We start from the raw sequence: 23,770 nt of genomic DNA, 5'->3' as shown, positions 1-23,770 counted from the left end.
ATGTTTCATAGGGTGGGATAGTCTAAGACCAGAGGACAAAGCCTCAGAACAGAGGGGTGTCCCTTTAGAATGGAGATGAGGAGGAATTCCTTTAGCCAGAGAGTGGTGAATCTGTGCATTTATGTCTTTATGTATATTTAAGGCAGAGGTTGATAGATACTTAATTGGTCAGGTTATGAAGGGATACAAGGAGAATGCAGGAGATTGGGGCTGAGAGGAAAATTGGATCAGCCATGATGAAATGGCGGAGCAGACTCGAAGGACTAAACAGCCTAATTCTGCTCCTATATCTTATGAGTCTTGTGTGCATGTATGTATATATATATATATATATATATATATACACACAGCACTGAACAGCAACCAGTATGTGGGATGCAAATTACAACAGGAAATAGAAAAGACATTCAAAATGATGGCCATGGTCGTGGAAATTTCAAAATGGAGATAGATTGGGAAAATCAGGTTGGTGCTGGATTCCAAGAGAAGGAATATGTAGAATGCTTTTGAAATGGCTTTTTAGAGCAGCTAGTGGTTGAGCCTACTAGGGAAAAGGCAATTCTGGTTGGGTATTATGTAATGAATTAGATTTGATTGGAAGCTTAAGGTAAAGGAACCCTTCGGAGCCATGGATCATAAAATGATGGAATTCACCCTGCAATTTGAGAGGGAGAAGCTAAAGTCAGATGTATTCTTATTACAGTGGGGTAAAGCGAATTACAGAGGCACGAGAGAGGAGCTGGCCAAGGCTAATTGGAAGGGGACAGCAGAAGGGCTAATGGCCAGAGTTTCTGCAAGCAATTCAGAAGATGCAGGATAGATACATCGGAAAGATGAATACCGTCGAATGCAGCAAAGGTGCATTATAGTTCTCCCAGTGATCTGAGAAAACTGGTGACACAAGAGATTGCAAGTACAGGTCTCCCCTGCCATCTGAAGGTAGAGCATTCCTATGAAACGGTTCGTAAGCCAGTATGTCGTAAAGCGAAGAAGCAATTACCATTAATTTATATGGGGAAAATTTGTGAGCGTTCGCAGACCCAAAAATAACCTACCAAATCATGCCAAATAACACATAAAACCTAAAATAACAGTGACATATAGTAAAAGCAGGAATGATATGATGAATACATAGCCTATATAAAGTAGAAATACTTTTCCACAATCATTGCCGCACTGTTCTCCGCAGTGAAAATATCATGCAAGCGCTCTCAGCAGAAATACGGTGCAAGCACCGTCGGCAAAAACACTCTCTCCAGTAACCTTTAAGCTATGAAGCTGCCAAATCATACCAAATAACACATAAAAATACACAGCCTACATAAAGTAGAAATAATGTTTGTATAGTTTAGTATCACTTACGGGAATCAGGACGACATCGAGCACACTGATGATGGTGTGTTAGGCTGAGTTGTCGAAGGTTGGGGTGGTGCAGTGGCCCCCACCCTCCGGGCAGCGACCCAATACCGATCCGCGAAGCATGCAGTGGTACAGTGGTAGCTGGAACGCACTCAGCACATCTTTAAGAAAAAAGAGAAATAAATAAGCTAATTATTTACGTGCCGGGTGGCACCTAATTAATTAGCTTGTTTATTTCGGCTTCTTTCTTAAAGATGTGCTGTGTGCCTCCCGGCTACCACTGCATTCCCTGAGAATCGCGGGGTGGTGGGACCCAGGGGTGTCATCTCGTCATCTGTTTCCATTAGGGCAGGTGGCTCATCTTCTTCTATGTCTGCCTGCCTCGTGGTCGAAGGTCGAGGTTCGTCGTCTGCTGTGGCTGATGTGGAAGGCTTGCTTGACTGCTTAGCCTCGCGCATTTTTCTATCATACAGTTCTTTGTAAGGACTCAAACCATCCTGCAAATATGCCCTAAACCAACGTACCCTTTCAAAATTACAGTCGTACTTTATCATTGCAGCGAAAATCTCACGCAGTTGCTTCACATTCAGTTCCTGGACGACTTCACTTTCGGTCCGTTCGCTACTGCATAAAGTTTTGATTGTTATCCTTTCCTCTTCCAATTGCATCAGCTCTTCATCTATCAGTTCTTGGTCATAGGATGCCAAAACCTCTTCAACATCATCTTCGTCAACTTCTACAAGCCAAACTCACTTTGTCCTTGCTTCGTTCACCGCGATCAAAATGATTAAATATGTCTAGTTTTACGCTAAGTGTGACACCCTTATAAGCTCCTTTAGGCTTTTCCGATACCTTAGAACTCATCTTGCAAATGGATGCTCACAGGCACGTGTTTAAGCAACGCCGGCCAGAATGCAGTTCTGAATCTGGGGGAGAGCGGCAGCTCGGGGCACACGCTGCCTTTTTTCTCGTGCGCTGCTTTTTATCATTACAGTGAAAACACCTTCTGTTAGCGAAAACAGGTAACTAATGTAGGTCTTTTGTAAAGCAAACGTTCGAAAAGTGGGAGACACCTGTACTTGAATTTGGAACGACCAACAATCTGCACTCAGGAACTCAGTGGGTCAGGGAGTATTTGCAGAGAGAGGATTTGTTGGTGCTTTGGGCAGAGAACCTGCATCATGCTTTTGATCCAAAAATATTGACAATTCTCGACCGCCTTCAAAAACAGTTGCTGCTCAACCCGCTGAGTTCCTCTAGCAGACTGTTAAATCGGCTGTGACTATATTCTCCAGTGTATAGAAAATTCATTGTAACCTGTGAAATTCTTTCAGGTTCTACGTGGTGGACATAGAGAGGATGAGTCTCCTAAAAGAGATATCAAGGTTTGGTGGCAGAGACTGAGAATACAGGGTTGCACGTTTTGGAAAGTGACCATGAGAATGAAAGGGTTAATGTACCAGGAGTGTTTGATGGTTCTGGGCTTATACTCATTGGAGCTTAGAAGAATGAGGGGGCATCTCACTGAAACTTACAAAATATTGTAAGTTCTAGATAGAATGAACATGCAGAGGATGTTTCCTATAGTGAGGGAGTCTAGGACCCAAAGGCACAGGCATAGAATAGAGGGATATCCATTTAGAACAGAGTTGAGGAGGAACTTCTTTAGCCAGAGGATGGTGTATCTGTGGAATTCATTGCCACAGATAGCTCTGGATGCCAAGTCATTGGGTATATTTAAAGTGGAGGTTGAGAGGTCCTTGATCCTTGATTAGTAAGGGCATGTATTACAGAGAGAAGGCAGGAGAATGGGGTTGGGGGGAGGGCAGATAATAAATCAGCATGATGGAATGTGGAGCAACTCGACGTCCAAATGGTCTAATTCTGCTCCTATATCCTATGGTGTTATCGACTGTGGTGATGAGAAATGTCTTTATTTACAGGATGGTGAATCTTTGGTACTTCCTTGACCTCAAAGGACAGATGAGGTTCTGAGATCGAAAGGCATTAGTGGAAATCACTGGATCTGAGGATTATAATCACAAGAGATTCTGCAGATGCTGGAAATGGAGAGCAATACACACAAAAAGCTGCAGCATCAATGGAAAGGAATAAACAGTCAATGCTTTGAGCTGAGACCCTTCATCAGTACCGAAGATGTCCGAATAAGAAGTGGGGCGAGGGGACACAGAACAAGCCAGTGGGTGGAGGAGGGTGGAATGAAGTAAGAAACTGGAAGGCAAAAGGTGGAAAAGGTAAAGGTAAAGGGCTGGAGTAGAAGGATAATGATACATAGGTAGAAGATGGCTGTAATCTTGCTGAGTTGATGAGAGAACAGGCCAGCGGCCTACTCCTACCATTTGTTATGTTCTTATGACTCCCTCTCACCACAAATGCCGTCAGACCCAAATTTAGGACCTTAAGCAGGACTGAAATTAAACGATTATGCATCATCATTCAAAGAGAGAGATACTAGAATAGATGCATGGCTTCACTGATGTGTAACAGTGATGGGGAAAAGATGGAGGTAGAGATAAGGTAATGTCACCACTTGCCTGACCAAACATTCAGACTCAGGGCCCAAGTGTTGGAATGAAAGGGTGCACTGCACTACTTTCTAAAACGCAGGTAGCCACAGAAGTTCAAGATAAGGCTGTGCATGGTGCAGAGTCTGTGCACCTAGCAAAGAATTCAGCACTCTTTAAGTCGAGTGCTGGTGAGAAACAAGACCTTTCACTGACTACAATCAAAGATAACATTGCCAACAGAACTGACCCTGCAGACTCCAGCATAAACAAACTGTAGAGATTGCACTGGTGTATCAGGGTGAGACAGCACATCATAAGCATAAGAGATTCTGCAGATGCTGGAAATCAGGAGTAACACACACAAAATGGTGGAGGAACTCAGCAAATCAGGCAGCATCAATGGAAATAGGCATGTATGAGGGATGAGTTTCCTAGCAGCTAACAGTGAAGTGCAACGGAAGATGGGGAAGGCAGGGAACGAACATCACGAACAGGATATGCTGGCACAGGAAACTGCAAGCACACGATTCTACACACACCAATCAGAAGGAAGCTCACAATATCCTGACAGAAAAATGGAAATCTAGGTCATCTTGAATAAAGCCGTCAAATAAGTGGGGGGCAAGGGCAGAACTGTAGGCAGCAGGTTATCTGAAGCTAAGGATAAGGGGAATGGATGAGGCTGGACAGTGATCAGAGCAGATTTTGACTAAACGTCTATCTTCTGAGGAAGACGCCAGCAGCATCTCAAAGAGGCCAGAATGCCACATCACCTCGAAGGAAATGCTGAGAGTCACCATATCAGTCATCAAGAAGCACCATTTCGATCTCACGTTACAGAAATAGAGATGTGCGATGCATCTGATAAGCTCTGAAACCAAAGAGATTGCAGGATGAACTGTGGTACAATGGGTAGCAGGGATGGTGGTTGAGTCTTTGTGCATGTGTGTGTTCACAAACAGCTCACCCATCACAGGTAGGGAAGGAACCCTACAAGCCTCATCTGCTCGAAACCATTTGACTCTTGCAGCAAGGCACACGGCTGAGAAAGCCCAGGCTCTTTCTTTCAGAGATGAAGGATAGCCACACAAATTGTTCGATGGTTTGGTTAGTGACTCCACGCTTCCATGTGAGAGAAGTATGTCAAAGCTGTGTAAAAGGCAGCAGCTCACACAGACCTCCCCAGGACAACAGGGATGGTAACAGACACCAGCCTCGGGTGAGCATGTTGTTCCACTTGAGGAACTACAAATGTTGGGCATCTGAAAAAAAATGCAGGAATTAACATGGTAAACTAGCTTCGACAAAGGATGAGATGGGTTAACAGATTGAGATTAACAGATTCTACAAAGGGATGAGATTGATTAACAGATTGAGGACTCTTCATCCCAAATCAAGAATTCAGGAAATTTGTATTTACTTTCTCCTCTTCAAATCCTGACAAATTTGACCATGTATTTAGACCATAACATACAGGAGCAGACTTAAGACTGTTCAGCCCATCGAGTCTGTTCTGACATTCCATTAATTTACTACCCCCCTCAACCTAATTCTCCTGCCTTCTGTCCATAACAGTTGACACTTAATTTCACTTTGCCCATCATTAAATCAGACTATAGCAGGCCAGACATGAAGCAGAAGTCTTCAAATGACAGAGCCTTAAGAAGACAGCAACCATCACTAAAGAACCTCACCATCCTTAGGTACAGGAGCTTGAAGAGACATACTGAACTGTGTGATTAATATTTAAGTAATAGTGTAAATATATTGTTTGAGCCTGCATTCCTGTTGTTTACACGTGTTGCGTACTATACGTAAAAGTACATAAATGGCATACGTCATTATGTCACCACATCTTATGTCTGAGGCTCACTTCAAGTAAAAAAAAAAGTACATGACTTATCTTGTGGCTCTCTTGTTTTTCTTTCAATTAATTTTGTTTTGGAGTTACAAAACCTAACAGTAGTGATGAGTAAGTTTTAAACAAACCTGAGACAACTACCTACCTGTTGAAGAGCAACTTCCTAGCTCTTTGCTTCATCCCTCCCCCTCCAAGTTCCACCTATCGGCTGGTGTTTCTCTCTCCCCTCCCCCACCTTTCAAATCTACTCCTCAGCTGCTTCTGTCCAGTCCTGCCGAAGGGTTTCGGCCCGAAACATCCACTGTACATTTTTTCCATAGGTGCTGCCTGGCCCCCTGAGTTCCTCCAGAATTGTGTCTGTGTTGCTCGATTTCCAGCACCTGCAGATTTTCTCTTGTTTGTTGAAGAGCAGTGAGTAAAAAAAGCAGTGAATTTAAAAAACGCTGCAAGGCGTTTGAGTTAAAAAAAAACAGTGCAGCACGTCTCTTCAGAAGAGAGAGAGAGAGAGAAAACACATTTGCGATTTTAATAAAGGGCAAAAAGTGGACAAATTCATGGTTTCATAAACGGTGAGTACAAGGTGACAAGAATAACACACTTTTTAAAAAAGTAGAAATGGCTGCTTACATTTGAAAGATGCATGCATTCAAATGCACAAGAAATAACTGGAATAACTGAATAACTGAGCAAATTGAACAGCATTTTTAAGCAAGTGAAACAGCTAATGAGAAGCGAGTGCTAATTTTGCTGAGTGCATTGGACTTAAGGGCACACAGTTTGCTTAGAAATTTGACTGCTCCAGCCAAACTGGTTGAAATGAGCTTTGCTGATATCATGGAAGTAATGCTGGAACATTTAGAACCAAAGCCACTGACGACCGCAGAATACTTTAGGTTTCATTATCGGAATCAAAAGGAAAGGAAGTCCATTTTAGCGCTAGTGGCTGAATTGAAGAAGTTGGGCTAAATGATGCACTAAGAGATTGTTTAGATTTTGGACTTTTACAATATTCAAAAACAGCTCCTGAAACACAAGTTACATTTAAAAGAGTAGTTGAAATTGCTGTATTTATGGAAAGAGCAGACAGAGACACAATTGAGTTGCAGTCATTAATGAAAGCGAGCATGAACAGAATTGTAACATCTAAACAGAAACCAACCTGGGTGAACAAATTGTGTAACTTGTGGCAAGGCCTCAAATACACCAGACTGATGCAGGATTAAAGATAAAAGTTGCAGAAAATGTAACAAGTAGGACACATACAAAGGCAGCCAAAAATAAATGGACTGCACAGGGAAAAGAAAAAGATAAAAAGTCAAGTTGTAGTTTCAAAAAGAACACTACTCTACATGCTACTGATGAAAAATGGTAATAATGAGTGGCAGGGCTGTGCAGCTTTGAGATTTAGAATGTGAAAATTAACAATAGACAAGCAATATGGCATACACAAAAAGTGAATGGCAAATTAACTAAAATGGAATTTAACCGTGGCTTGGCTGTTTCATTCATTCCACAAAGTGAGTTTGAACAGCATTTCAAAGATACTGACTAAAGGCTGCAGGTGTCCAACTAAGAACCTGCTCTGAAGAAAAGTTAACTCCTATGGAAATGACATTCACAACAGTGAAGTACAAAAACCATAAGCCGAATTGGGTAAAAAAGGGGAGCGAGCATTGTGGGCCTGTAATTGGCTAAAAACTACAACTGTTTGTGTTTTCCAATGCCACCCCTGAACATAGCTGTGGCATCATCCAGTACCTTTCTTAATTCACTTTCAGGGGATGTGGCACAATAATGGTGGATGGATTGCCAACCAAGAAAGGTACTGGATGATGCCACAGCAGTGTTCAAGGGTGGCACTGGAAAACACAGACATATCAAGAGTAAAATAATGCCAAATGAACACGCCACACTCAAGTTTTACAAAGCCTGTCGTTCCTTATATCGTCCGTGATAAAATAAGTCAGTGAGCAAGATCTCATGGAGGCTGAAGGAATTCTTTCCAAGGTTGACTAGAACCAATGGGCAATGCCAGTGGTCCCAGTAGATAAGAATAATGTGTCTGTCAGGATCTGTGGTGATTTTAAGGTCAGCATCAACCCAGTACGGTAAGGAGATCAATTACCATGCCCAGGATAGAGGATATCTTTGCAAGCCTTTCTGGAGGGAAACACTTCAGCAAAGCAGACCTAGCTAAGTGCAGGTGTAGATGCGACTCCAATAATAAGCCTGTTCCAGCGATAAAGACCTATGTGTTGCTGTAACAGGCTTATTATTGGAGTGGCATCTACACCTGCACTCTGGACCAGGTGCTGCAATGCTGTCCGGCACACATTGTAATCAGTAAGCATGACAAGGAACATCTTCAAAACCTCAGAACAGTGTTAAAAAGATTAGATTATGGGGTCAGAGCAAGACGAACAGATGTGAATTCCTGTGGTTCACATCAATTACTGTGGTTACATCACTGATGCACAAGAATTACAATAAGTGTGCTGAGAAAAAAATCAAGCAGTGGTAGGTGCCCCAAGGCCAAAGGATGTGTCATAGTTGCAGTCCATTTTAGGATTTGTCAATTACTATAGCAATTTCCTGCCAAACTTGGCTACTAAGCTCCACCCTGCGAACTCATGACCACAGATCGGGAAGAAATGGCAAATGATAAAGCAATGTGAGGTAGCTTTCAAAAAGGTAAAGGAAATTGTGATGTCAGACACTGTACTCACACATTATGATCCACATCATCCAGTGAAGCATGCCTGCAATGCCTCGCCTTATGGTATAGGTGCAGTCATGTCACATGTTTTGAGTGATGGAAGTGAATGTCCCATAATCTTTGCATCACATTCCCATATGACGCAGAGAAAAATTATGAACAGAATGATGGAGAGGCTTTGAATGTGGTTTAGTGTAAAACATTTTAATTGACTCTTGTGTGGGAGAGAATTATCCTCATTACTGATCTTCAACCAATAGTGTACAATTTCAATTCACAGCAGGGTGTTCCACTAAAAGCAGCAACAGGAATGTAGAGATGGGAGCACACTGTTTCTTGGAGCACACAATTATAAGATCAAATTCGAAAGGATAACTAATCATGAAAATGCCAATGGATTGTCCCGTTTCCCCTTGGAAAAGGATATAAATGCAAAATTTTCAAAAACTATTCATTCCTCGATGTATTCTCCCGAACACAAATTAATAGTCTCCAAAAGAGATGATCCAAAGGGAAATCAGAAACGACCCCACACTGCCTCCGGTCTACGCAGCCACCCAAAATAGCCTGAATGTGCAGCAGAAATTTCAGTTCCCCCAATTTCACCAGCGCCGGATGAACTTGCCCTTGACAGGTGTTGCCTTATATGGGTATTGAATGTTGTGGTATCATCTAAGCTGAGAGCTGAAGTCTTGGAAGAACTACATACTGGTCACCTAGGTGTGGTCAAAATTGAAGTGTTGGCTTGAACCTTGTCTGATAGCCTGGGATAGATCAGAAGATTGGGCTGCTCACCATGCACTGCTCGGGATGCCAACACATCCATAAGATGCCAAGAGCAGTGCCTCTCCATCATTGGGAACGGCTTGCATTGCCCTGGTATTAGACTCACGTGGATTTTGCTGGATCATTAATGCGCACAATTTATTTTGGTAGCAGCAGATACAGCTACAATGTGGCCAGAAGTTTTCCTAATAGACTCCAATATAGCCTCGCATACTGCTCATGTGTTGAGAAGACTCTTCTCAGGGACTGGTGTGGCAGAACACTTAGTCAGTGAGAATGGACCACAGTTTGTTGTGGAACAGTTTCAGTCATTTCTGAAAATAAATGGAATAAGACATTTTACGTCTGCACCATACCACCCAGCTACAAATAGCATAGCAGAAATGTTTGTACAGAGTCTAAAGAATGCATTGCAAACAATGTCAGCAGAATACGCTACACTAACACGGAATCAGAAGCTCACTAATTTCCTCCTTGCGTATTGTAATGCAGCAAACTCCATAACCAGCAACTCACTAGCTATGCTGTTCCTGGGTCATCCCTTGTGTTCACACTTAGATCTCCTCACAATCTCAGGAGGAGTATGCAGGACAAACAGCTGAGATAAATTGAAGGCTCCTCAAACAAGGAGGTTTGATGTTTCACTCCTGGAGAAGCAGTCCTGGTGAGCAACTACAGAGATGATCGAGAGTAGGTACTCAGAAAGATTAAGGACAGAACTAGACCACTCTCCCTCACAGTAGAGACTGCGACGGGTATCACCTGAAGACCACACATCAATCAGTCAAAGAGAGCAGAGTTAATTGTTGGAGAGGAAAGGCATCCGGAACCGTCAGAACTGCTTGCTGCAGTCCCAGAGTCAACTCCTACAACCACTACGGAGAAGGCCTCAGTACCTGAGAGTGTTTCACAGCCACAAGTCTCACCTGCCAAGCAGAGTGATTCCCCCTTGACAGGAAAGATGTTGTCCCACAAGAATAAGAAAGCACCAACAGTGGTTAAATCTTTATGAAGAAATGGACAATTTAGAATTATCTACGTTGTGGATGTCCATAAAGTAGTTGTATGATATAGTATATTGTGTGTGTGTACTATATTTAATATTTCAGTAATATTGTTTGATTAAGCATTCTTTGCTGTTTACATAATGCATTGCCGGTTATATGTAAAAGTATTTAAATGGCACACATCATTACACCACCGTGTCACATGTGTGCACCGCGCTTAAAGTAAAAAGAAAGTTAGACTCGCATTCCTGGCTCCTGTTTTCCTTTCTATTAGTTTTTATGTTTTGAAGTTACAAAACATAACATCAAAGTTTCAGGAACAGCTTCTTTCCCTCCGCTATCGGATTTCTGAATGGACAATGAACCTATGAACAGTATTTTTTCTTCTTTTTTAGCGCTTTTTTTTAATATATACTTCTAAAGATCCATAGTTTTTATTAATTTTTATAATTAGCAAAAACACCAAATTTAACAACATATGCCAGTAACGTTAAACCTGATCCTGGAGTAATTTTTAGGTATTGCACTGTACTGCTGCCACAAAACTCACAAATTTCCTGGCGCTGTGAGTGATAATAAACAGGGTGTGGGTCTGGTTCTGACCTCCATGTGCCGCTCCAGTTCCTGCAACAGAGCCGGGTACTTGTCCAGTCGCATGAAGGGTTTGCTCAGACTCGTTGTTAGCATCAGGATGCCTGGACTGCTGGCTCCTTGGCTCTCCATCAACTTGTCCAACTCCTCACTGTCAGAACAAACAGAAAACATTTCAAATACTTTGTCTTGGAGTAACTCCTCCATGGACAGTCCCAAGCCCGGCTGTGAAAGAGGAGGGTGGACATAGGGCTAGCAACCCTATCCGGTAAAAACCCAGAGAAATGCCAACAGAAAATCCACAGACCTCATCCCTGTCTGGGAGAGGAAGGATCTTTGCCTCAAAGACGTGTGAATTTGTGTGGTGAAAGTAGAAGCCACAGGGCCGATCAACCTTCGGCCCAGGACAGAGGACTCCAGCAAACAGCCTATGCCCTATTGGGGGTGATTAGCTTCAGAAGAAGAAAAAGTCTTGGAATAGCCTAGGAAATCTACAGGACAGAATCAAAGAGTTATACAACCTGAAACAGGCCCTTCAGCCCAACTCGTTCATGCCAACCAAGATGCCCATCTAAGCTAATCCTTCCTGCCCACATTTGGCCCATATCCTTCTAAACTTTTTCTTATCACAAACATACTTATCCAAATCAGTTATAAATATCATTATTGTACCTGTCTCAACAACTTACTCTCCAGCTCACTCTACAAATGTAACACCTCCATATGAGGTTGTTGCCCCACAGGTCTCCTATTAAATCTTCCCCCTCTCGGTTTAAGCTTATGCCCTCTAATTGTTGATTCCCCCTTCCCTGGGAAAAAAAGTCTATGTCTTCACCCTATCAGTGCTCCTCACGGTTTTGTACATCTCTATAAAGTCAATTCTCAGGCTCCTTCATTCCAAGGAGTAAAACCCCAGCCTGCCCAATTTCTTCCTATATCTCAGGTCTGATTTCCCCTACACAGAGGAGTAAAATAGACTCACAGTAACAAGAACTTTGCATTCCATGCCAGTAAAACCAAGGAACTGTTTGTAGACTTCAGGATGGGAAAATCGGGAGAATGCACATCAGTTCTCTTCCAAGGGGTCACCAGTGGAAAGTGTGAGCAGCTTTGAGTTTCTGGGTGTCAACATCTCTGAAGATCTCTCATGGGCCCAACATTGATCCAATTATGAAGAAAGCATACCAGCAGGTCTATTTTATTAGGTGTTTGAGAAAACTTGGTATATATTCAAAGACCCACAAATTTCTACAGATTTACCACGGAGAGCATTCTAACTGGTTGCATCACCATCTGGTATGGAGGGACCACGGCACAAGATCGGAAAAAGGCTGCAGAGGGTTGTCAAGTCAGCCATCATGGGCACTAGCCTCCTCATCATTGAGGATATCTTGAAAAGGCAACAAAGTGGCATCCATCATAAAGGACCCCCATCTTCCAGGACATGCTGTCTTCTCATTGTTACCATTGGGGAGGAGATACAGGAGCCTGAAGATGCACATACAATATTTGAAGAAAGACGTCATTCCTCTGCCGTCAGATTGCTGAATAGTCCAGTAAGTCGTGAATACTACCTCACTACTTTGCTGTCCTTCTGCACTATTTATTATTATTGTAACCGTACCAAGCCTGGCTGTGAAAGGAGCAGGGTTAGACATGGAGCTAGTAGCTGTATCCTGTAAAAACTCAGAGCAAGAAAAACACTTACAGAAGCTCCAAAGGCATGAACCCTGGGAGATGAAGGATCTTTGAAGATGGGCTACATCTGGGGACAACTGGAAAGAACGGCCCAGGACAGAGGTCTCTGGTGGGCAGCTGTTGGTGGACGTTGCCCCAGTAGTGGAGACAGGGCTAAGTAATTCTTATTGTAGTTTATAGTCATTTTTATGTCTTGCAATGCCCTGCTGCTGCATAACAACAGAAGTCATGTCAGTGATAATAAACCTGATTCTGAATCGACTATTTCTGCTCCTTAATGCACTCCACTGATGAACATAACCTTAAATCACTGACCCCAAAAGAAACAAGTTTTAGAAGTATATTTAATAAAATAAAGCTCTCCTGATTGTATCAGAGTGGAAGTCAGTTGATGTATGACACAGTGGCCTCTAGTGGACTACTCACCAACGAACAGAAAATGTGTGCTGGATCTGAAGATTATTTGTTATTTTTACTATTTTTTTGCTCCAGCTTATTTGTTTTATACACACTCATTCAATTTAAGTTTTACCATCATGTCATCTATTTGCATCAGACTATAATTAGATGTGGAAAGTTCTTCAAAGGATTGGAAAGAATATATCTGACTCAAAAACAAGATGCTGATTTAGCCAAAAAGAATTCCAATTTTTACCAATTATAATTATAAACATCTATTCCAAGAAGTTACCACCTTTAATAAGTGCAATGTAATAGGAATAAAAAGATTGCAAACATTATTTCAAAACATTAGTTTGGCTTTAATTAGTTCAAAGTAAATGTATTATCAAAGTACACATATACAACCCTGAGATTCATTTTAGACTATAAGACATAGGAACAGAATTAGGCCATTCGGCCCATCTTTTCTGCCATTTCATCATCCATTTCCCTCTCAGACCCAATCTCCTGCTTTCTCCCTATAACCCTTCATGCCCTGACCAGTCAAGAATCTATCAAACTCTGCCTTAAATATACCCAATGAATTGGCCTCCACAGCCACCTGTGGCAAAGAACTCTGCAGATTCAATTCAATTTGATTGAGGTTTAATTGTCATTCAACCATACATGAATACCAATGAATACAGGCAAATGAGACAGCATTACTGCAAGGGCAAGCTGCAAAGAACAGCACCAGCAGTCACACAGCACAACGAGACAGCAAGCACATCAGGATATCCGTAAAATACAGCCATGCAAAAAAGCCACGAAGGCTGCAGAAATCTGTAGACTGTACTACTATACAGCTTGTCTTCTGCCAGGTGAATACTGGGGGCGGCAGCACCGACTTCAACTTGGAATTCGCACCGTACAGCACCGGTGGAACGTATTGGCTCCAATGCCTTTCTCCTTATTGGCTGTAAACAGGCTTAACGCCTAGTCCTCGCTAAGACCGAGGCCATGCAGCTCCCTGCTGTCTGCCTCTGCTCACCACCAACAAATCAGTGAATTGATTTGCAGCATTCCACATTAACAATGGCCAAAAGGACCCTACCATAACAAGGAAAGCAACCAAGACAGTCACTCACTGTTAGACTTTGCCTCCTTCCATGCATGATGCACAGCTCTTTCATTTTCTCTGCAACAAACAACTTGCTGATGGGGCAGACCTGCAGTACTTAAGTTCTTAATGTCTACAGGTTCTTGCAATGATTAAAAAAAACATTTAAAAAAGACAATAGCACCTTTTGTTGACCCCATAGAACCTGCTGCAATTGAACACGCCACCATTTTACCAGAACTGATCTCATCCCCACCATATGGCTCATCTCTGTTCTAAATGGACGTACTTCTATTTTGACGCTGTGCCCTCTGGTCCTAGACTCCCCTACCGAAGGAAACATCCTCTTCACGTCCACTCTAGGCCTTGCAATATTTGATAGGTTTCAATGATATCCCCCTTCATTTTTCTATGTTACAACAAGGAAAGGCCCACAGCCTTCACTTGCTTTTCATATGGTAACCCTTTCATTCCTGGAATCATTCTCGTGAAACTCCTCTGAACCCACTCCAATGTCAGTACAAAGGGTCAAAAACTGCTCACAGCGTTCCAAGCGAGGCCTCGCCAGTGCCTTATACAGCTTCAGCATCACATCCCTGCTTTTACACTCTAACCTTCTTGAAATGAATGTTAACATTGCATTCGCTTTTCTCGCCACCAATTCAACCTTCAAATTAACCTTTAAAAAATCCTGCACAAGGACTTTTCCCTTTGCACCTCATATTTTTGAATTTAGAAATTAATCTATATTTTTATTCATTTTACCAAATCGCACGACCATACACTTCCCAAAACTGTATTCCATCTGTCCATTCTCCCAATCTCTCTAGAGTATGTCCTTCTGCAGCCTCTCTGCTTCCTCAACACTGCCCGCCCCTACACTTATCTTCGTACTGTCCGCAAACACGGCCACAAAGCTATCAATTTCATCATCCAAATCATTGACATACAACATCAGAAGGAGTGGTCCCAACACAGACCCCTGTGGAACACCACTAGTCACTGGCAGCCAACTGGAAAAGGCTCCCTTTATTCCCACTCTTTGCTTTCTGCCAATCAGCCAATGCTAGTCCCTTTCCTGTAACACCATGCATTCTTACATTTAGCAGCCTCATGTGCATCACCTTGTCAAAGCCCTTCTGAAAATCCAAGTGCACAATATCCACTGATTCTCCTTTATCTAGCCTGCCTGTTATTTCTTCAAAGAATTCCAACAGATTTGTCAGGCAAGATTTTCCCTTAAGAAATCTATACTGACTTTGGACTATTTTGTCATGTGCCTCCAAGTACCCTGAGACCACATCCTTATCAATTGCCTTCAACATCTTTCCAACCACTAAGGTCAGGCTAACTGCTCTATAATTTACTTTCTTCTGCCTCCCTATCTTGCAGGCACTCACAGTAGAACAAAGAAATACAATAGAATCAGTGACAAAAGCAGTCAATTACTTGATCCATTTGAATGTCTGAGGACACCCAAGTCCTTTGAACATCATTGGTTCCCATATCTCACTGGTTAAAGCATACTTTGCATTCTTTGCTTGGTGCCCTAAAGTTGACAGCCTCTTGTTTATTCAGATTATGCTCCATCTGCAACTCACAACATGTCTACACCCATTGAAGTGCTTTTTACAGTATAATCGCTATTTATAATACCAACACTATATATTTTCAGTAAGCTGGGGAAATCGACATTTGATCCTCAGAGAAACTGCTGACAGATTGTGGCAATCTCATGTGGTCCCGCAACACCATCTCTTTCATCAAGACAGCACCGCAGTGCCTCCACTTCCTGAGGAGATTAAGTCAAGTGAGGTCATTTTTAACCATCGAGTGTCCTGACCAGCTGTATCACCATCTAGTATGGGAATTGCAAGGCATCTGACCACAAGTCCCTACAAAGGTTTGCAAGGACTACTGAGAGGATCATTAGGCTCTCTCTTCCATCCCAATTGAGATACTTATCAGGGGTGCTGTATATGAAAGCCTATTGCCATTGTTAATGATCCCTCCCATCTGTCCAACAATATCTTTGACCCCTTACTATTAGGCAAGAGGTACAGCAACATTAGGACAAGAACTGATAGGATGGGTAACAGCTTCCCCCCCCCCGGCCATAAGACTAATTAACTCCTAGCCACCACCCAGGTTTCATCACGTATGAAACGCCAGTAGGGTTACATTGTTTTCTTTGCAACTTGTGTCATATATGCACCTTATTATTTGTTCATTTTTTTGTAATATTACTTTACGTTTAAGTGCGTAAGATATACGTACTGTGTTGTGCACATTGGTCCGGAGCAAGGTTGTCTCGTTTGGCAGTATACATGTGTATGGTTGAATGACAATAAAGCATTGGTTATGATCTTTAAAGAATCGCTTGATTCTAGCATGGTTCCAGAGGACTGAAAAATTGCAAATGTCACTCCACTCTTTGAGAAGGGAGGAAGGCAAAAGAAAGGAAATTATAGGCCAGTTAGCCAGTTGGGCACGTGGCCAAGTGGTTAAGGTGTTTGTCTAGTGATCTCAAGGTTGCTAGTTGGAGCCTCAGCTGAGGCAGCGTGTTTGTGTCCTTGAGCAAGGCACTTAATCACACATTGCTCTAGTGTCTGTGCGAGGAATGGTGCCCCACACAGACTTCCAATCTGCGCCTTGTAAGGCATGAAAATGCCCGATGCAGGCCTCTCATGGTCTGAGTCGACATTCCCTCCCCCTCCCCTAGCCTAACCTCAGTGGTTGGGAAAGTGTTAAGAGTCCATTATTAAGGACGAGGTTTCAGGCTACATGGAGACTAGTGATAAAATAAGTCTAAGTCAGTATGGTTTCTGTACGGGAAATCTTCCCTGACAAATCTGTTAGAGCTTTTCGAGGAAGTAACAAGCAGGGTGGACAAAGGAGAGGCAGTGGATGTCATTTACTTGGATTTTGATAACATGCCTCACATGAGGCTGTTTAACAAGATAAAGCCCTATGGCATTACAGGAAAGATATTGATATGGGTAGAGGAATGGCTGACGGGCAGGGGGCAGTAAGTGGGAATAAAGGGGGCCTTTTCTGGTTGGCTGCCAGTGACCAGTGGTGTTCCTCAGGGGTCAGTATTAAAACCACTACTTCTCACACTGCTTGTCAGTGACTTAGATAATGGAATTGATGGCTTTGTGGCAAGGTTTGCGGATGATACAAAGTTAGGTGGAGGGTTAGGTAGTGCTAAGGAAGCAATGTGATTGCAGTAGGATTTAGACAAATTGGGAAAAATGGGCAAAAGAGTGACAGATAAAATACACATGTGGGAAATGTCTGATAAAGCATTTTGGTAAAAGGAGAAATGGGAGAAATTATATAAATGGGGACAAAGTTCAAACATCAGAGGTGCAAAAGGACTTAGGAGATCTTGTGCAAGATTCCCAGAAGGTTAATTTACAGATTGGGTCTGTGGTAAACAAGGCAAATACAATGTTGGCATTCATTTCAAGGGGAATACAATATAAAAACAAAGAGATAAGACATTAGTCTTTATAGGACACAAGTCCGGCCGCACTTGGAGTATGGACAACAGTTTTGAGCCCCGTATCTCAGAAAGGATGTGTTGCCGTTGGAGAGTGTCCAGAGAAGGTTCACGAGGATGATTCTGGGAATGAAGGGGTTAACATATGAGTGAAGGTGTTTGGCAGCTTTGGGCGTGTACTCATTTGAACTTAGAAGAATGCACGGGGATCTCATTGAAACCTACCAAATATTGAAAGGACAAGATAAGGTGGATGTGGAGAAGATGTTTCCTGTGGTGGGGGTGTCCAGAACTAGAACAGAGGTAAGGAGGAATTTTTTTTTAAGACAAAGAGTGGTGTATCTGCGGAATGCTCTGCCACAGGCTGCAGTGGAGGCCAAGTCTGTGGGTATATTTAAAACGAAAATTGATAGTTTCCCAACTGGTCAGGGCATCGAAGGTTATGGCAAGAAGGCAGGTGTATGGGAGTTGAGTAGGATCCAGGATCAGCCACAATAGAATGGCGGAGCAGACTTGATGGGCTGAATGGCCTAATTCTGCTCCTATGTTTTATGGTCTAACTGAGCTTGAACTTGAAGAGCTGGAGCCCAACCCTGATTCCTGTGATACCCAGGATTCACAACCTAGCTAAGAATGACCCACTTACTCCCGCTTCCTGCTTTCCAATTACCTACCCACGTTACCCCAATTCTGCTGACCTAACTCCTGTGTGGGACTTTACCAGAAGACTTTCTGAAAATACAAAGGCATCACATGAACTGGTTCTATATCCATTTTACTCATTACAAGAGGCTCTTGGAGACCTTTACAGTTCCTGTGCATAAACACGTGGAGTGTGGTAAATAAGAGAGGAGAGTTACATGCAAACAGATGAAATATTGGTGCGTGACCTCTTGCAGTGCACTGACTGAGTAATACTAACAAGATGCGCCTAGGCTCCTTATATTACCTTCTGATTACCTCAAGGAAGACTGCTTTAGCTAAGGGTTGTGGGCTTAAGCCTATTCCAGGAAGCCATGCATTACTCTGGGGCCACTCTGTGGGGTCACTGCACTGCTAGGGGTGTAGTGTGCCAAATGAGTAAAGAAAAGGCCTATAACGGGTCATAAGACCATAAGACGTAGGAGCAGAATTAGGCTATCCGGCCCATTAAGTCAGGTCTGCCATTCCATCATGGCTGATTTCTTATCTCCCTCAACCCCGTTTTCCTGGCTTCTCCCCATAACCTTCGACGCCCTGACTAATTAAGATCTTATCAACCTCTGATTTAATTCTACTCAATGAATTGGCCTCCACAGCTGTCTGTAGCAATGAATTCCAAAGATTCACCATCCTATGGCGAAAGAAATTCCTTCTTATCTCGTTCTAAATGGATGTCCTGCAATTCTGAGGCTGTTCTCTCTGGTCCTGGAATCCCCCACTACAGGACACATCCTCCCCATATCCATTCCACCTGGGCCTTTCAATATTCAAAAGATTTCAATGAGATCCTCTCCTTATTCTTCTAAACTCCAGCGAGTACAGGGCCAGAGCCATCAAACACTAATCACACATTAACCTTATCATCCCAATAATAATCAACATCAATAATGGTAGCATAATACTCCTGAATTATCATCCAAACTCATCGGGTTCATTAATGACAGCAGAGAAAATCTGTTTTCCCCTTTCCCACATTCAACCCAGGTGTACTTCCAGATTCCCTGTATGATAACTCAGCTTGCTTCATTCGGTAGCAATCGGGGCTGCACAGTAAATAGTGCCATTGACAGCAATGGCACTCTTGTGAACCAGTCAGAAAGTTTACTGTACCTTGTGGCATTGTGCTGTGTGAAACTCAGCTGCTGCATCCATCTCACAAAACAGTTGGCTGCATTTCAGAATGAACAGACTGGCCAGACTAGTGTACTCTGATGATGCTTCACTCCCACATCAGTGAAATATCATTCCAAACCCAACACCTTCCATAGACCTGTTTTCTGTTCAGACTCTCACTTAGTGTATATTTCCCATTACTAAGCACATGCACTATTGTAGAACATTGTCTGACTGGTTCTGCCTAGTCCATCGACCTGCACCTGGATCAGAGCCGCCCATCGTCCACCCCTCCATGGAAATATCCAAACTTCCAATAAATGCTAAAATTGATCCTGCATCCACCACGTCTGCTGACAGCTCATTCCACGCTCACACCACCCTCTGAGTGAAGAAGATCCCCAAGTTCACCTTAAACATTTCACCTTTCATCCTTAACCCACAACCTCTAATTGTAGTCTCACCTAACCTCGGTGGAAGAAAGCTTGCTTGCATTTACTCCATCTATAGCATTAATAATTTTGTACACTTCTATCAAATTTCCCCTCATTCTCTTACGGTCTAAGGAATAATGTCCTAACCTTATCAACCTTTCTCTATAACTCGGGTCATCAAGTCCCAGCAATATACTTGTAAATTTTCTCTTTCCTGTAGATATTGATATCTTTCAGATATCTTTAAGATCTTTCATAGAACATAGACCAGTACAGCACAGGAAAAGGCCCATGGGCCCACAATGTTGTGCCGAACCAACAAAAAGCAAATCAAAAACCCTCAAAAACCAATCCCTCCTACCTACAAAGTGTCCATGACTCTCTATCTTCCTTACATTCATGTACTTATCTAAACATGAATGCATTTAATTAAGCCTCTAATGCATTTGCCTCTACCACTATACCAGGCAGTGCATTCCAGGCATCCATGACTCTTTAAGTAAAAAAACTTACCCCTCATATCCTCCTTGAAATTACCTCCTCTCTCCGTCAATGCGTCTACTCTGGTATTAGACATTTCTACCCTGGGAAAAAGATACTCCCCGTCTACTCTATCGATGCCTCTCATAATCTTATTAACCTCTATCAGATCTCTTCTCAGCCTCCACTGCTCCAAAGAAAACAACACAAGTTTGTCCAGCCTTTCATGATAGCACATGCCCTCAAAACCAGGAAGCTGTCCAGCACCCTCTCCAAAGCCTCAATGTCCTTCCTATAGTGTATGCAATACTCCAGATGTCGCCTAATTAATAACGTGACTAATAAAAGCAAGCATTCCATAAGCCTTCTGAACCACCTTACCGACTTGTGTTGCCACTTTCATGGAGCTATAAATATGGACCCAAAGATCTCTCTGCTTAGCAAAACTGTTAGAGGTCTTGCCTTATTGATATCTTTCCTTTACTGGATACCAACCTTTACTACTGGTTTTGAACATTATTTTTGAACATGTTTATTTAATTATTTAAATGCTCTCAGTCTGTAAACTCAAATCACTTAATATGAAGTCAAATATTAATGAACTCCCTAGCTTACAAAATAGTCACAAAGCAGAAAGTGAGAACTTTGGGGCATTATAAGTGAGGATTGACATGAAAGCGGAGACATGTCACCCAGGAGGGTGCATCTTACCTGTGCTCTGTGAGTACACTCACAGCTGACGGGTGGTTGGCACAGTATGTGAGGTACAGCGACTTCATCTGAGGCATGTGATTCAGGAAGCAGCCACCAACTTTCTGCTGAGATTCGGGCAACCTGAGATTCAAACCATCAACACATTAAACTTATGGATGAACCCCCAGCCAACAGCAAACACAAACTCCTGACACAACCTCTGCTTCCACTGATAACCTTCAGCAAATTGGAGCTCCTGCTTCCCCGGGGAGGGGTGCAGGACTGGAGAATGCAGAGTAGTTGGGTGAAGGATACATATATTGCTGTAGGATCTTACTGCACAGCGAATTACAGCTCAAGGTAAGGTACTTAGGCATGAACCATGGTGTACTTACTCATGAGGAAAACACACACAGAATGCTGGAGCGGAGCAGATCAGCAGGTCACACAGCATATATGAGGGGAATAAGCAATAGATATTTTGGGCCAAGACCCTTCATCAGGTCTACTTCTATTCAGTACTTCCAGTCCTGACGAATGGTCTTGGTCCAAAATGCTGACTGTTTATTTCCCTCCATAGGTGTTGCCAGACCTGCTGCATTGCTCTGGATTTCCGGCACCTGCAGAATCTCTTGTGTTTATGACCTTTGAGGGAGATGACAGCTCCTCAGAGTGGCCGCAGATTTAATGGATCAGGCAATATAGAGATAAAGGCTGCAAACCAGAGATGTTCCCTCTATGGGTGCTGACTGACCCACTGTTCATCCAGCAGTTTGCACATTGCCCCGGATTCCAGATCAAGCAGCTTTCTACTCAGTCCAGGTGAAGGGTCTCAACTCAAAACGTTGACTGTTTATTTCCCTCCATGGATGCTGCCTGACCCAGTATCCAACCAGCAGTTTGCACATTGTCCTATGTTCCAACATCTGCAGTTTCTTGTGCCTCACCTTTGCCTTAGTGCTGATTACTGCCTTTTCCCCTAGCTTTGCATACATCACCAAACAGCTTTCTGGCGGCTGGAGTGGATGACCAGGAAAACACCTAGCAGAAATATATTAATTGCGTCTACATATTCACTGCAGAAACTGAAGGATGATTTAAATGAGCACCAGGGGGCAGTCTAGACACACAGTGTTGGAGACACCCTACCCAGCTAGTCACAAAATTCAGTCATACGACATGTAAACAGGCCCTTCGGCCCAACTGCTTCATACTGAACAGGATTCCCATTGTAAGCTACCCCATAAGAAAGCAGCTCATCACCACCTTCTCAAGGGCAACTAGGGATGGGCAATAAATGCTGGCTTAGCTGGCAACACCCACATCCCGTAAATGAATACATTTTTAAAAAGTTGCCCATATCCTAACTTCCCTACCCATGAACCTCTCCAAGTGCTTTTTAAATGTTGTTAGTGCCTCAATCACTTAGTTTGGCAGATCATCGTGTATACCAGCCACCCTCAGGTCCCATCATGTCTCTTACTACTTATTTAACTTAATTATATATATTATCATTATTAGTTTTTTGTTATTATATATTGCAATGTACTACTGCCGCAAAACAACAAATTTCACAATATATGCTAGTGATATTAAACCTGATTCTTAAACCTGTGCCTTCCAGCTCTTGATTCGCTACTATCTATGCCCTTTGTAATTTCAAATACAACACCTCCTAAGTCGTTCCATAGCTCTGCGTGCAAACCATTCCCTGGGTAGACATTCCACTGGCACCATGGTGAGATGAAAACATTCCATCTCCTAGAGCCAGGGGACAGAGCACGGCCCCGGCAGCAGGAATGTACTGATGTTCATTAAATAGTCAACCAAGTCACTGGGCAGGTGAGCAATCCCACATTCTCAGGTGCAGCACATGCCTGGACTGAAACATGCAACAACGCTTCCCACTCAGGTCATAATGAACAGGAAATGGAACTGAGATGCAGAATGGTTGTAACAGATTAAATGACAATCTGCTTCTGCCAATAGGATGGTCACCAAATTACACAGATTCAGGGAGGTTGTCAAAAGAAGTAACCTCAAGACAACCTTGGAGCTTTAACCAGCGACTGACAGGGAAATCAGAAGCCTCAGAGGGGGATCTTTCCTCAGGCTCGTTAACAGAGTAGAAAAAGGCAGGAACTTGCGGCAGTTGTTTTTGGAGTTGACACCAGCCACCGGCTGATGTTTGGGATTGATTAGAAGGGACAAATTAAAGGAAGGTAGGGGCAAGTGCAGCAGCTAGCATTGGAGTGGACAAAGTTAGAGTAGCGAGGCTTTAGCTCTTCGAGGATTAGGTGAAGAGAAGCTTTAGTCAGAGAAAGCAAAAAATAAAAGATGCAGGTAGAATTTTTCCCCCTCCCTTCTTTACATCTGTTCAGGTAGGAGAGTAGAGACGCCCAGCACGATGGTGGAGTGCTCTTCTTGCGGGATATGGGAAGGCAGGGAGACCTCTGGTGTCCTTGATGACTGCAACTGCGAGAAGTACATCCAGCGAGAGCTTCTAACAACACATACAAAATGCTGGAGGAACTCAGCAGGCCAGGAAGCATCTATGAAAAAAAGTGCAGTTGATGTTTCAGACTGTAACATCAACTGTGGCTGTATCCCTTGACAATAAATACTCCTGCTTGAGTACTGCTGGGGGGTAATGGCCTACCTGGGGGAAGCAACAGTGGCTGCACCTGTGGCACGGAGTCTGAACCTGTGGCTCAGAAGGGTGGGGAAAGGAAGAAGATGGCGGCAGTAATAGGGGGACTCTCGTTAGGGAGGCAGACAGGTGATTCTGTGGACGCA

At 43.0% G+C, this 23,770-nt stretch overlaps 1 protein-coding gene across 4 annotated transcripts in view; it reads right to left on the bottom strand.

Annotated features, from left to right (window-relative positions):
* The window catches only part of arhgef6 (Rac/Cdc42 guanine nucleotide exchange factor (GEF) 6), a 223,775-nt gene that overhangs the window by 50,931 nt on the left and 149,074 nt on the right, over positions 1–23,770 (bottom strand). For all 4 annotated transcript variants that reach the window (XM_063061177.1, XM_063061179.1, XM_063061178.1 and 1 more), the window contains 2 exons: positions 20,993–21,115; positions 10,861–10,999 (listed from right to left, as the gene is read on the bottom strand). In XM_063061177.1, coding sequence (XP_062917247.1) covers positions 10,861–10,999; positions 20,993–21,115 — 262 coding nt within the window. The remainder of the gene's footprint in view (positions 1–10,860; positions 11,000–20,992; positions 21,116–23,770) is intronic.

This window comes from Mobula hypostoma, chromosome 10 (assembly GCF_963921235.1).
Source record: "Mobula hypostoma chromosome 10, sMobHyp1.1, whole genome shotgun sequence".
Taxonomy (NCBI): domain Eukaryota; kingdom Metazoa; phylum Chordata; class Chondrichthyes; order Myliobatiformes; family Myliobatidae; genus Mobula; species Mobula hypostoma.
The sequence above is the reverse complement of the archived record's forward strand: the minus strand, read 5'-3'. Positions and strand labels throughout refer to the sequence as shown.